Here is a 15,330-nt window from a genome sequence, read left to right as displayed (position 1 = left end):
CCCGTTTGGTTACAGTTGAATTCAACGAAGCCTCCTGCTGCTCCTCCTGCTGCTCCTCCGCCCGATGCGCAGCAGGAGGCTCTGCTGATCAGCAGCGGCTCTCTGAACCGACATGCAGACGGCGGCAGAGATCGCCTCTGTCAGACCCTCAGGATGGAGCCTGGACTTAGTTTACAGATGTTGTCAAACCAAAACTTTATAAGAGCGTAAAACTGCCAGGTTAAAAGCTTCAATACTCGGGATGACGCTGATCAGTTAGGAGTAGTTGAGGGATAAAAAGCCTGACATCATGACGCGTTGTCGCACATTACTCCGGTAGTCTTTTTTTTCTTTTTTAAGGATTTTTTTCGGCACTAGTTTATTTGACAGCAATCTGACTGTAAGGGGGCAGAGAGAGCGAATGGAGGACGGGCCCAGGGAGAGAGGCTTGGGCCCAGGGAGAGAGGCCCGGGCCCAGGGAGAGAGGCCCGGGCCCAGGGAGAGAGGCCCGGGCCCAGGGAGAGAGGCCCGGGCCCAGGGAGAGAGGCCCGGGCCCAGGGAGAGAGGCCCGGGCCCAGGGAGAGAGGCCCGGGCCCAGGGAGAGAGGCCCGGGCCCAGGGAGAGAGGCCCGGGCCCAGGGAGAGAGGCTTGGGCCCAGGGAGAGAGGCCCGGGCCCAGGGAGAGAGGCCCGGGCCCAGGGAGAGAGGCCCGGGCCCAGGGAGAGAGGCCCGGGCCCAGGGAGAGAGGCCCGGGCCCAGGGAGAGAGGCCCGGGCCCAGGGAGAGAGGCTTGGGCCCAGGGAGAGAGGCTTGGGCCCAGGGAGAGAGGCTTGGGCCCAGGGAGAGAGGCCCGGGCCCAGGGAGAGAGGCTTGGGCCCAGGGAGAGAGGCTTGGGCCCAGGGAGAGAGGCCCGGGCCCAGGGAGAGAGGCCCGGGCCCAGGGAGAGAGGCTTGGGCCCAGGGAGAGAGGCTTGGGCCCAGGGAGAGAGGCCTGGGCCCAGGGAGAGAGGCCCGGGCCCAGGGAGAGAGGCCCGGGCCCAGGGAGAGAGGCTTGGGCCCAGGGAGAGAGGCTTGGGCCCAGGGAGAGAGGCTTGGGCCCAGGGAGAGAGGCCCGGGCCCAGGGAGAGAGGCTTGGGCCCAGGGAGAGAGGCCCGGGCCCAGGGAGAGAGGCTTGGGCCCAGGGAGAGAGGCCCGGGCCCAGGGAGAGAGGCCTGGCCCAGGGAGAGAGGCTTGGGCCCAGGGAGAGAGGCTTGGGCCCAGGGAGAGAGGCTTGGGCCCAGGGAGAGAGGCTTGGGCCCAGGGAGAGAGGCTTGGGCCCAGGGAGAGAGGCCCGGGCCCAGGGAGAGAGGCCCGGGCCCAGGGAGAGAGGCCCGGGCCCAGGGAGAGAGGCCCGGGCCCAGGGAGAGAGGCCCGGGCCCAGGGAGAGAGGCCCGGGCCCAGGGAGAGAGACCCGGGCCCAGGGAGAGAGGCCCGGGCCCAGGGAGAGAGGCCTGGCCCAGTGAATGGAGGACGGGAGTCGGACTCCTGCCTGCCGCGGGCTAAAGTCTCTGTATGCGGGGCGCTGCGCTAACCGCCGCGCAGCGCAACGCCCCTATTGCGGTAGTCTATGCTGTAATTTACAGTTTCTTTGTTAAATTATTTACATTTTTATACAATTTGAACTTTCTGACGAACTCACCTAGTCCACCTTCTTTCATTTCCTTGGAAAAATCTGTTTTGTCATGTGATTGCGACTAGTCGACTGGCCCAGTAAAAAGTAATTGCAGAGAAAAAAATCGACTAGTCGTCTAATTGGTGCAACCCCTAGTCTGCATTGAATCCTGCCTTTTGTTCTCAGTGTTGTGACTGGAACGGCATCGCTGCTATTCAAGCACAGCAAATTGCTCGTGTTTTCTTTCTTCCACACACTGCAGATTACATTTTTCTGCTCCTGGTCTGACTGTTTGACCCTCCTCAGGTCTTAAGAAACCTCATTTAAACCACATGAGGTTTTGACTCTGTGCTCGCTCCTGTGGAGTCGAACTGTGGACTTTCAGGAGTTTTTCTTTTTGTCTGGTTTTGGCGCTTCCTGCGGTCTGACCGTGACATCTGCTGTGCTCCTCCTGAGCATCCCAGTTACAGGTAAGAAACCAGGTCCACTGGACTCGGTGAGCCTTGCCCTGTGCCCTTACCCGTTGTGCGTTGCACCAATGCCATGCTCTTCCCTCTTGCCTCCCCCTGTCTGACCGTGACATCTGCTGCGCTCCTCCTGAGCGTCACACTACAACCACCGGAGGTTAAACCAAAACCAGGTCCAGATAATTCATGTTTTTTGCATCTGCCTTTTTAACGAGCTCTTCCCTTGCACTCTGCTTCCTACTTCCTCTGTATTGATGCCGGTCGGTTACATCATCAGGCATTACCGCAGTTAGTCGGCAGATTACAGATCTGTATTGTTGGCTAAATTTCTATTGTTTCTTCCGTATAATGTTTATATCGCTCATTCCCATCTGTGGTGTTTAAAATGTGCTCTTGTTTTTAGCTCATATCTTAGTAACTTTTAATATTTTTGCTGCTGTTTGTAATTTTGGTTCATAAAAGCAGATCTCTCTTGTAAATGAGATCTTGGGTCCTCTCTCCCTCTCCCCCATCTCTCTCTCCTCCTCTCTCCCTCTCTCTCCTCCTCTCTCGCTCTCCTCCTCTCTCCATCTCTCTCTCCCTCATCTCTCTCTCATCCTCTCTCCCTCTCTCTCCTCCTCTCTCCCTCTCCCCCATCTCTCTCTCCTCCTCTCTCCTCCTCTCTCCCTCTCTCTCCTCCTCTCTCCTCCTCTCTCCCTCTCTCTCCTCCTCTCTCCTCCTCTCTCTCCTTCTCTCCTCCTCTCTCGCTCTCCTCCTCTCTCCATCTCTCTCTCCCTCATCTCTCTCTCATCCTCTCTCCCTCTCTCTCCTCCTCTCTCCCTCTCCCCCATCTCTCTCTCCTCCTCTCTCCCTCTCTCTCCTCCTCTCTCGCTCTCCTCCTCTCTCCATCTCTCTCTCCCTCATCTCTCTCTCATCCTCTCTCCCTCTCTCTCCCTCTCTGTCCTCCTCTCTCCCTCTCTCTCCCTCTCTCTCCTCCTCTCTCCCTCTCCCCCATCTCTCTGTCCTCCTCTCTCCCTCTCTCTCCTCCTCTCTCGCTCTCCTCCTCTCTCCATCTCTCTCCCTCATCTCTCTCTCATCCTCTCTCCCTCTCTCTCCCTCTCTCTCCTCCTCTCTCCCTCTCCCCCATCTCTCTGTCCTCCTCTCTCCCTCTCTCTCCTCCTCTCTCTCCTTCTCTCTCCCTCTCTCTCCTCCTCTCTCTCCTTCTCTCTCCCTCTCCCCCATCTCTCTCTCCCTCTCTCTCTCCCCATCTCTCTCTCCCTCTCTCTCTCCCTCTCCCCCATCTCTCTCTCCTTCTCTCTCCTCCTCTCTCCCTCTCCCCCATCTCTCTCTCCTCCTCTCTCCCTCTCCCCCATCTCTCTCTCCTCCTCTCTCCCTCTCCCCCATCTCTCTCTCCTCCTCTCTCCCTCTCCCCCATCTCTCTCTCCTCCTCTCTCCCTCTCCCCCATCTCTCTCTCCCTCTCCCCCATCTCTCTCTCCTCCTCTCTCACTCTCCATCTCTCTCTCCTCCTCTCTCCCTCTCTCTCCTTCTCTCTCCTCCTCTCTCCCTCTCCCCCATCTCTCTCTCCCTCTCTCTCCATCTCTCTCCTCCTCTCTCCCTCTCCCCCATCTCTCTCTCCTCCTCTCTCCCTCTCCCCCATCTCTCTCTCCCCTCCTCTCTCCCTCTCCCCCATCTCTCTCTCCTCCTCTCTCGCTCTCCTCCTCTCTCCATCTCTCTCCTCCTTCTCTCCTCTGCGTTCTGGTTTGACGTCTCTCTCTCGCTCACCAGGGACTCGTCTCGTACGGAGGGAGAAAAGGGACAAACTCCAGTTTTACTGAGATATTTGACCTGCTCTGCATCAAATGTCTTTTCATCCTGACACATGGAAAGACATTTTTTAATCTTTTTACCTGTTTCAAGTCGAATATCAATCAGTTAGCTCTTTTATTTCTCTCTGACTCCAGCTGTTTTTTCTCCTTTTTTTCAAGGTTTTATTTTTCATGCTTTTCTTTGTTCTCTCTGCATTGTTTTTTTTTTAATTCATTTTTTCCGTTCTGAGATTTCAACTCGGTATAAATTTCTTCCATTTTCCTCCTGCTGGATGCTGGAAACCTGTTGTTCAGGCTGACAGGGTGTCCAAACTGCGGCCCGGGGGCCATTTGTGGTACAACATAACCGTTTTTATCTTTTGTAAGCTGAGTTAAACTGAATCAGGTTTAGGCAGGTTTTATGGCTTCCACATGTTTCCAGGTCATTATGACTTTTTTAATCATATTTATTTTCCGGCAGCAGGTCATTGGATATTATAAACATCACATTAAATGCAGAGTAAGTTCTCATTGTTTTACTTTCTCATTTAAAAAGCCAATATTGGAGCATTTTTAAAAGCATTGCAGGTGAAATCACTGTCTGTAACTATTACCTACAGGAAACTCAGGAAAATGTACATCTGTACCCATAAACAGCAAGTCATCCTCAGGAAGCAGGTTTGAGTTGTTTTCCCTCCTGTTTCTACGTGTTTAAGCGCTTCGGTCTGGACTCTGGGGAAGCTGTATATGCTTGTATGTTCCAGCTGTAGCTGTTAAAATAACCTCTCTGCCTCGCTGTGGTTTATCTGCCACAGTCTATTAATTACAGCTGAACTGAACTCTAAAGAGATTTTCTCACCAGCAGACTTTTAAGCCGTTACACTTCTCGTCTCCCTTTTAAAGAATCGATACAAAGCGGCCTCAGATGTCCGTCTGAACAGTCGGCTGCTGCTGCTGACTTTGCAAACCTCGCCGGTCTCGTATCGTTGAGTCTAGTTGAGATTCACGGCGCGACCTGAAACTGGCCCTCTAAGCCAGATCAATGCACTTCATCTCCCATCTGTCACATGGCACTCAAAGCCTGCTCTGCCACCCAGATTACTGATGTGCTGAGTTATAATTTGGTTGGAGCGGCGGCGTACAGCACCCAGGGCGCTTTGAGAAGCCACTGGCAGGCCGAGCTGTCATCCCACATTCATCTGTCACCGGGAGAGCTGCGTGGAACAGACAGCTAATATCCTCAGGTCCTTTACAACTGCTTTTGTCAAAGTCTGCATTGTGACAGGAGGCTTCCCACAAACATCTGAGCCTGTTTGCCATCTTACCTAAAGTCTGCCTGGACAATGAAGTCCTGTCACCTGTGGCTGCTGCAGTGAAGGCGTGTTTCCACCGGCCTCATCGCTGTCACAACGTAAAGATTTGACTTTATGCTGCAAAGTCACGATACCATAAACAGAAGTATGGATGAGGAGTCAGACAGAGCTGGAGGAAACGGAGAGGTCTGAAAAATGTGGCTATCGCTGAGAAACCATGCACTGCTTTACTCATCCGGTTCAGCTGCAGAAAACAGTTAAGGTCAGAGGTCAGCAAATTCAAAAACTAAATAATTATGCCCCATATTACTACAAAATAAAAAAACTACAGTACTGCAGAACTAGATTCCTCATTTTTACAGGCAGATGTTGAACTTTCCCTCCTACTGATGCGTCTAAAGTCAGATTTTCTTCCTCTCGCTCAGATTCTGTTTTCTGGTCCTTTTTAATCCGCCTGCTCATGTAGTTTTCATGGTGGTGAAATCTACACCTCCAGCAGAGGAAGCAGGAATCACCATGCAGCTTTACTCCAGGAGCAGGAGATCATCCTGCAAAAATATTAACTATTACTGTAGTTTGATGATGACATGACAACATTTGCAAGCATGATTGGTTTTGAGTGAGAGTCGTGAAATGTTGAAGGCTGTAAATGGAGAATCCAGTTTTTCGGAACTCGTTGGACTCGGCAGCCACAGCAAAACGTTTCTGAACCTTCTGGGTTGGTTTTGACCAGACCGATGATGAAAAACTAAAACCTTCTGCTTCCCTTTGAGGAGACGCGTCGCACACAAATTGACTCAGTGTTGCCTAAAAGCAGGGAATAAATCACTTCATTGCATGATACATTTTAACAAGCTCAATAATTTCTGTTTGCATGATTCACCGTTTCTCTCTTTTCTCTTCCTACCAAAACTGGTCTTCAGTCTGGTGGACTATATTTGTTTGGTTGGTTTATTTTACATATTTAAAATGTCTTCCAGTTGCAGTGTTAAATGTTCATTTATAGTTTATGGATTATTATTATGCCATTACCATTATATTACTAGAAAATGGTCCCAAAACAGCAATATTATCATTTATCGTGACAGGATGAAAAGGAGCCAACAGTTTCCACTCAGCTCAGGTTTTCAGGGCGTTTGGTCCAAAGTTGAGACTGTAGAGACAAAATGTTGCTTCTTAATTTTTACTTCTAGTGACACGAAGGGCCTGCATGGTTTATATCCGAACCCGTTAACAATAAATAAACTCGGACTCCTTCATCTGTTCCGATTGTTTTGCTTCGAACCAACAGAAGTGGTGCAGCTGAGCCTGGCGGAGGATCAGCGAATCAGCACCTCGACCGTAACGGTGGGCCTCAGCGCCGTCCTCACCTGCGCCATCCAGGGAACGCTGCGCCCGCCCATCATCTGGAAGAGGAACGGCATCGTCCTGAACTTCCTGGACCTGGAGGACATCAACGTGAGTCCAAACCGGAGGTTTTGTTTCCTGAGGCGACAGCAGAGAGTACGGGCCACAGATATTGGTTCTGGATCCATTATTCCTCCAATAACCAATTCATTTCAATCACTAAATAATTTTCAGTCATGTAATTTGACTTTCAATTAAGAAAGAAAACAAACTGTTAATACTGATATGGTGTTAAGAACACTTTGAAATTTGTTATGAGGATTAATGAACGCTGCTTCTTTAACTCCGAAGCTCAGTGACGTTTTTGTAAAATCAAATTATAATATGCATCGTTAGTTTTCTTTCCACTTCTTAATCACAGATCAATTAATCAGTCAATCAGGTTTATTTCTGTAGCACATTTCAACAACAAGGTAGTTCAAAGGGCTTTACATCATAAAACACAAAGTCATCAATGATTGAAACATTTTCTAAGTTCTGTCATCAAAATCATCAAAATGTTTCTAAATCAGCTCTAAATAGGAGGTTTTAGTCTAGATTTAAATGAACTCAGTGTTTCAGCAGTTTTTCAGTTTTCTGGAAGTTTGTTCCAGATTTAAGGTCCATAGAAGCTGAATGCTGCTTCTCCATGTTTGAGAGATCTGGATGGCCTGGAAGGTCTGGAAGATCTGCAGATCAGCAGATCTTTAATTTGTAATTCAGTGATTTATAAATACCAGCAGTTTAGAGTCTCTGAGTGAAGGACTGTAGAACCGGGTGGCGTAGAACCGGGTGGCGTAGAACCGGGCGGCGTAGAACCGGGCGGCGTAGAACCGGGCGGCGTAGAACCGGGCGGCGTAGAACCGGGCGGCGTAGAACCAGGCGGCGTAGAACCGGGTGCTGTAGAACCGGGTGCTGTAGAACCGGGCGGCGTAGAACCGGGCGTCGTAGAACCAGGTGGTGTAGAACCGGGTGCTGTAGAACCGGGTGCTGTAGAACCGGGTGCTGTAGAACCGGGTGCTGTAGAACCGGGTGGTGTAGAACCGGGTGGCGTAGAACCAGGTGCTGTAGAACCGGGCGGCGTAGAACCGGGCGGCGTAGAACCGGGCGTCGTAGAACCGGGTGGTGTAGAACCAGGTGGTGTCTCTACCCTCCTGGTTCTAGTCAGATCTCCAGCTGCAGCTTCTGGTCTGTCAGCCAGTAAATCCTGGATGAGTTTCTCTGGTCGGAGACTTTCGTCCTCTGGGCCTGAAATGTCCTGCAGCTGCTAGAAGGTCCACTGAGGAACCAAAGGGTCAGGTCAGAGGTCAGAGGTCAGCCTGATCTCTAGTTTCCAGCTGGAACAACTGAAGCTGTGTGTAGACTGTAGATCTATAAGTCTAGATTGTTCCTCTTTGATAACTTCAGTTTGTTTCTGAACCCAGACTTTTGGCGCCTCTGTTCGGTTCGCTCAGGTGAAAATGTCATCAGGTGTGTCGGAGCAGAAGCTCGTCTAAAACACGGAGCGGATCCTGAGGAACTGGACTGACCCAGATCAAAACATTGAAGGTTGTGATGTAAGAAAATGAGAGAAGGGGTGTAAATACTTGAGCGAAGAATCATCCTGTGTGGAAATGATTAAATGAACTGTAGAAATATTAACATGCAAATTAAATCTGAAAATTGAATTTGCATTTATTTTGCCTTTTCTCCTTCATAGACGGGAAGGAAAACAGATTCGTGGTAAGAAGAGTAAAAGTGAGTCAGACTGAAGGATGCGGCATAATTACCACATAAAAATGCATTGAACTTTTAAATAAAACCTATTACTTAATGTGAGTGGGCTGCCTAATTAATATCTGGTTGATTTTAGCAGCAAGAGGCGCGCTGGGTGGTCTCTTCACATTTATATTAAAATGAACCAATTACAGCCTGTTTTTGAAATGCAAAATGTGAAAATGACGATGCTGCTGAGAGCCGTGAAGAACCCTGAGAGTAGCTCAGCTGATTTATACTCGTCTTTACTTTGTGTTTTAAGTTTGCACAACCTATGCTCCTGCAGACAAAAGCGAAGTGGTTGTCTTCCTTCATCTGCGATACTCAGCTGCAGGAGGGAGGAAGACTAATTACAAGGAAACGAACAAACGAGTGGAAATAAGAGAACAATGATTGCCGAGCATCCTCCATGAAACAATGCGATTAATGTAAGCTCTGCGCTTAATGAACGACTCCTGTTTGGGTGGAAGCTCAGCGTGGCTCCATCCAGCGCCGCTTCTCAATGTGCTGATTGCAAGTTAATGAGCAGCTTGTTGGTCTGCTGGGGTGAAGAGCGAATAAACAGGCTGACATGTTGGGGCCGCGACTCCAGGTGCCTGCAGCTCTGCACAGACCTGGGCCGGAGCAATGGCTGCTGGCGTCCTGTTGGAGCCTAAGCACGTGAATTAACTTGATGTTTGGCTGCATGGATCCACTGCAGGAAATGGAAGAAAAGAAGCACTTTGTTTTAAACCAGATTGTAGAAAAATATGCAGATTAATCTAATCTAATTCACATGGATGTGATAAATGTTTCATTCGTCTGATTTTTATCAACTGTTCTTGTCAGAGGAGTAACTAAGGACAAATTAAAAACATAATTTAACAGAAAATAGATTCTGCATTATTACTAATTAATCACAAGTAGATTTGTGCAAAAACTGAATAAAATATGTGCAGCTTTAGTTCATGTTCTTCAGACAGAATAAAAGATTTTCAACTGTAACAGAAAGAATAACCTCTGGCTCATTTCTGTTCAAAGGCTGCACTTGATTCTTCATTCACTGTCATGTTTACACTGTAAAAACACAAAACCTCACCAAGTAGATTAATCTAGTTTCTATTGAACATGCCTTAGAGCACATATGTCAGAGTCAAGGCCCGCGGGCCACATCCGGCCCGCGAGAAGGTTTTTTACGGCCCCTGGGATGATCTTGATTTATTATTAGAACCGGCCCGCAGACCGCAGCAAGCCGGCACCCCGTCTGAAAAAAAATATCTTCCTTATTTGAACTGTAAGTAGTTCTTTAAATGTTCTGTGAGATGATGTACTTACCCATGTATCCATAACAACCGGAACTTTCAATATCCACCAAGTTATTGCCGAAATATACCGTCTATTAAACGAGTCCCCCCCCGGATTAATTACATTCTCTGCAGCTGCGAAGTTACCGTATTAACCCGATACTTGCTGGAAAGTGCAACGTCTCCCCTTTCAGAAACCGTTGGAATTTTTCCACTTAGCGCTACGTGTGGCGGAATTACGGTACTGCAAATTTAGATGTGTCGCCGGCGACACATCTAAATTTGCAGTACCGTAATTCGCCGGCGACACATCTAAATGCCTTGACTCTGACATATGTGGATTAATAGATTTTTGCACTTTATTTTATTGTATTTCAATCCAATTATATTTTAAAAATATTTCAGTTGTGTCTGTTGAAAATTAAAGATTACTGACAGAGCCATAAGAAAATATTGCTTTATTTATCTGATCATATTGGAATATATTTGTTAGGTTTTCAGTAGGTTCAATTAGGTTCACTAGACTATATGAGTCATTTAAAAACATTTCAATGAACATTCGATCAGTCCGGCCCTCGGCTTGTAGCTAAATTTTTTATTTGGCCCTCCGTCCATTTGACTTTGACACCCCTGCCTTAGAGAAATCAGAGGAAATTAACTCACAAGTAACTTTTCACCAGAAAAGCTTGGTTCACATCGACGGATCCTTAATGTTACACAGAATATCCCCATATTTTTATTAAATAATCTGCCAGTGGAACCAGGACTTCCTCATCAATATTAGGGAATTATTGGCTTTAAAAAGCTCTTCTTTATCGTCGTTAATTTAGTTTTATTTAAAGTGTACTAAGTTATTTGTCCTAGAAACTAGACCAAACTACTGGGTGATTTTGTGTTTTTACCATTTGAAGTGAGAACGTCGGATCATCAGATCCGTGCGATCTGCCGCTCGGTGGGACGGCAGAGAGTTTAATGCTTTAATTCGCGCTAACTTGTAGCAGGAAGTCCCTGCTGATTGGCTCATGCTGCACCAACCACTCTGGCTCATTCATCAGCCTAATGGGCTTTATATTTTTAACCCTTGCCATTTATCAGACTGAGGCAGCGTCATGAGGGGAGAGCAGGATCAAATCCCCAAATGCCTGCTTCAGCTCAACAGGGAAACCCTTGATTCATGGTTTGTCTTCCTTCCCCCATCACTCTTTCTCTCCCCTGTCTCTTCCCATCATTCCCTGCTGCTGCAGTCCTCCTCTCTGCAGTCCATCAAGCTGCCTGCGTTTCCCACCGGCTCCCTGTGGATCTGCTGCACCCAGTTCTTCCCAGTCTCGTTCTGTCCCCATCTCCACCAGTCCTAACTCCTCTCCTCCCTGTGCTGCAGGACTTTGGGGACGACGGCTCGCTGTACATCACCAAGGTGACAACAATTCACATGGGGAACTACAGCTGCCATGCCTACGGCTACGAAGACCTCTATCAGACTCATGTGCTGCAGGTGAATGGTCAGTAGTGGCTCATTTCTCTCCTAAAATTCCAGAAGAAATGTTAAAAACATTTGTCTTTGTCCTACTTTGTGGATGCCAGAAAAAGACTTTTTGTTTTGTTCCATTCAAATAAAAACAGAACAACAAACTACTGGGTAGTCTGGGTTAGAGAGGCCAATTTAAACCCTTTGCCTTCAACAATGTTGCTGCATGATTTGTTGCACTGGATTTTAGTCTGTGTGGATCCAGAGGATCTCTGCATCTCCAGCTTTCATCTCCGGGAAATTTCAGAATATAAACAATAACATGCCATACTTTTAGTGGTGTAAATACTTTTCCAAATTAATTTAAACAATTTTAAAACAGCTCTAGGCATTTTAAATAGAACATTTAGAATATTATTTTTGGTATTTTTAGTTTCCTTATGCTTTGGGCCGGCTCTGCCTGCAGATAAACTATTAGACCTGATTATTTAAAGCTTCTTCTGAATGCCACAGGATATTTTATTTGTCTAAAAATCCACAAACAAACCTGAGCTGGTAGAAAAACTGGTAACATCAGAACAAATCTCTGCCCTCCTCAAACCCCCAATTAAAACTTTTTCAATAAAAATATGTGATCGCTTGGTTTTTCTGCCCACTAAATAAATTAATGTAATTAATATGACACAAAACGCAGCAGATTTTCTTCTTGTGCTTCAGAGTGAAAAGAGGAGCCGTGCAGACAGAGAGGATGTCTGGGGAGGCGTTATCAGCAGAGGGCAATTACCAAATGTTTGCTTTGGGTATTCAGGGTATTTCAAAAAAGATAGGAGGAGGTGAGATAAGGTGGAATGGAGAGGAGCCAAGAGCCACATTAGACTAAGTGGGCGGTTTGCATCCCGCTTCGCCGCTACAGCAATCTGTTCGCTGAGGAGGACGACGATGCTGCAGCTTTCCCTGAGTACTGTAAAACTCTGCTCCATATTATTTTAGCACTTACCAGTGTGACGCCATCGCTGTTGGAAATGTGTCTGCACCATAAAGTAACACCTAATAAACACTGAGGAGGAGTTGTAAAGTACGGCTTCCATCCAAGTAAACAACTAAGAGCCAAACATGCAGGGAGAATCGACTGAGGATGTTGGGAGAATTTCCTTGTTTTGAAAGAGGAAACGAGTTTTTACCGCTGCTCTGTTTCCGGTTTTCATGGAGTCGACAGGCTGGAGCTCAAACAGCTCGACGAAAAATACAAAATATTACCACATAAGAGATTTGCACTAACTTAGACGGCGCTTCTAAGGAAGATACAGGAGCTTGTTTTAAGTCAGTAATTCCTTAATATTGGTGAACAGTTACTGGATCCATTGGCAGATTTTCACTTGTAAAAAGACATTTTTCCCGTGTTATAAGTGAAATAATCTGCCAGTCAAACTGGAACTTTTTCATCAAGATTAAAGAATTACTGATTTTAAAAAAGCTCCTGTTTCTTGCTGAAAAGTTACTTGAAAGTTGGTTTTGTTTCATTTTGATAAGATATATTTGTACTGGAAACCAGACCAGAATACTAGTTCTGGTCCAGAACTAGACCAGACTACTTGGTGAGATTTTGTGTTTTTGCAGTGTGGTTGTTAGGTGGTGGGAGCGCTGCAGGTGTTTAGGTGCATTCACCGCAACTCTGATTTATAAAGATGACGCATGCAAGGTTTGATAAATCAGAGTTTTTTTGTGCACTGCACATTTCAGAATTTCTCCCTAAAATGCAAACGTTGGTATCAAAGCTGAACTAAATGTAACACATTAATATACTTTGTTTGTTTGCAGTTTAAACTGATTTGCAGCTTTAGTGCAAATCAGCTTTAATGCTATTTAGGTGAATTTGTTGCACTGGATTTTATTTAAGGACGTCAGTAAAGTCGACAAAGACAAAAACATGCCACACATTTCAGATTTTATCTGTTAAATTTCGTATAAATTGGATGCATTAATTTCCTTCCAGTGGTGATTTTAAATCCTGACAGTAACTTTTCTGTGATGTTTTATTTTATTTACTTTTTTTCTCTCTTTTCATCAAGTTATTCTATTGTGTTGTTGTTTTTGTGCAGCTTTAAACCTGTTTTTAAAATGCTACATAAATAAATCTGACCTGCTGGACTGGCAGAAAACTGACAGAAAATCCTGAAAAGTTTCCAGAGATTTGAAGACTTTTGGGAAAAGGGATACAAAGAAAATGTTTAGTATGCGACTATAATGAAATGTTAAAGCAGTCTTAATAGTGACTAAAAATAAAGGTAATGATCCAGAGAGTCATCAGATTTACTGAGGTTAAAGGTCAAAGTGATGTAGGCTGTTGAAAAAGAGAGCAGCAGGTTTGCATCAGCGTCGAACTGCATCCCACCTGCTCATGGAAAATATTACCTCATATTTCCTTTGACTTTCAACTCTTCAGCATTCTCTGGCACTCGTCCCCCCAGAGGACGCAGTAAGTGGCCGAGTCGTCCAACATCCATTTCATGCAGGGCCAGAGCTGTAATAACGGCCCCCAGACTCTCGCATCCTTGTTATTTGTGAATACATTTCACGGCGGGTGAGATAAATTCTCTACCACGGAGCGTTTGGGTGTTTGTGTGTTTTATGCCCTGGGATTTGCAGCCCACTATGAAACGGGACGTAATCATGTCTTCACCTGTCCCTCCGCCGTGTGCCCAGTCCCTCCGGTGATCCTGGTTTACCCGGAGACGCAGGCCCAGGAGCCCGGCGTGTCGGCCAGCCTGCACTGCCACGCCGACGGCATCCCCGACCCGAAGCTGCTCTGGCTGAAGAACGGCATGGACCTGCAGCTCAGCTCCTCCACTCAGCTCTCCCTCCTAGGTGAGGAGCTGCTTTTATTACCACTGGAAAAAACAAACCGCTTGATGCTAAAAAGACACAAAAAATCCAGAAAAGGTGAAAAATGATTTGCAAACCTGCATCATCCTGTAAATATACAACAAACTACAGAAATCCGACTGCTTGGCTAATTTCAATAAATTATTATGTTTGGTTTGTTTATTTGCCAAGTACAAATAATAATAAAAACATTAACCGTTTATGTAATTAGAATTAAAACTATGAAATATTTTGTGGCCTCTGTCGTAGACGCAACTTGACATTTAATGTTTGGCTGCAGAGGATTTTTCTAAAATAGTTTTCAGAAACATGGAGGAAGGACTTCAGCGTCATCCTGGGCGCTCCGCTTCTCCTCTCAAGGTTGCAGCCAATTTTGGTTCATTTGAGAACAAAAAGGCTCCTAAAAGCAAAGAGACGGCGGATCAAGAACGGCTGCAAATAAAACATCAGCTTTTTTCTGAGAGTTTCTGGATGTTCAGTCAGAGAGACGGGCGGAGCGGAGCGGCTCCTTTACGGCCTGATTCTCATTAAGGAGAGTTTATTTGGCACCTGTGGGTCATTAGCTGTGGTTACAGCCTGTTATCAACCCACCGACACTCAGACTGAAGCTGCCTCTGGTCCACAACGAGCCGCAGATTAACCAACCAACAACTTGGAGAAATAAAATGTTTGCTTCAGATTCTATGTAACTAAATCATGGAGGTAAAACAGTTGATTTCAAGATGTATTAAAATATATTAACACAATATATTAATGTATACTTCAAAATATATTAAATGAAAATGTAATTTCATTTAATATATTAAATGAAATTACCCCTTTACCTCAGCGATATTTCCTGAATCTGAAGGAAATATTCAGATTCAGTGATACTTTAGGTATTTTGCAGCGTTATTTTACAACTCAAAGTATTGATAACATAAAAATGGAGCCCTTCAGAGCGTCTGACAGAAACTGGATGTAAATATGAGCATAAATATAATAATCGGTTCAAACAGGGAGGAAAACGTCGGTGTTTTCCTCGTGTCCTGGCTTCCAGAGGAGCTGGACCCTCCTCAGGAGCTGAGCTGTGAGCGGAGGGTTTCCCAGGTCGGGTCCGAGTGCAGCGGCTCGGCTCATCAAGGCTTCTGCAAACATCAGAGTTGATGGATTTTCCTGAACACCGTCTACATCAGCTGGTCTGTAGAGCCAGAACAATGCAGCGTTGTTCAGGATGAAGGAGGTTTGCTCTCAGGTTTATTCCTGTGATGTGGAGGAAATCTCCTGATTCTGGGAATCCGAGCAGCACTGATCCAAACGAGGCTTTTCTGATTCATATTAACTACGACGGCAGAGCAGCCGTGATTCATCATGTTGTTACATCTGA

The 15,330-nt window shown here is 46.4% G+C and overlaps 1 protein-coding gene across 3 annotated transcripts in view; it reads left to right on the top strand.

The window, feature by feature from the left end:
* The window catches only part of fstl4 (follistatin-like 4), a 175,073-nt gene that overhangs the window by 136,005 nt on the left and 23,738 nt on the right, over positions 1–15,330 (top strand). For all 3 annotated transcript variants that reach the window (XM_088012203.1, XM_014993863.2, XM_014993864.2), the window contains 3 exons: positions 6,484–6,650; positions 10,995–11,115; positions 13,785–13,946. In XM_088012203.1, coding sequence (XP_087868329.1) covers positions 6,484–6,650; positions 10,995–11,115; positions 13,785–13,946 — 450 coding nt within the window. The remainder of the gene's footprint in view (positions 1–6,483; positions 6,651–10,994; positions 11,116–13,784; positions 13,947–15,330) is intronic.

This window comes from Poecilia mexicana, unplaced genomic scaffold, assembly GCF_051168715.1.
Source record: "Poecilia mexicana isolate PSO_F unplaced genomic scaffold, ASM5116871v1 scaffold_14, whole genome shotgun sequence".
In the NCBI taxonomy this organism is placed as follows: Eukaryota; Metazoa; Chordata; class Actinopteri; order Cyprinodontiformes; family Poeciliidae; genus Poecilia; species Poecilia mexicana.
The sequence above is the reverse complement of the archived record's forward strand: the minus strand, read 5'-3'. Positions and strand labels throughout refer to the sequence as shown.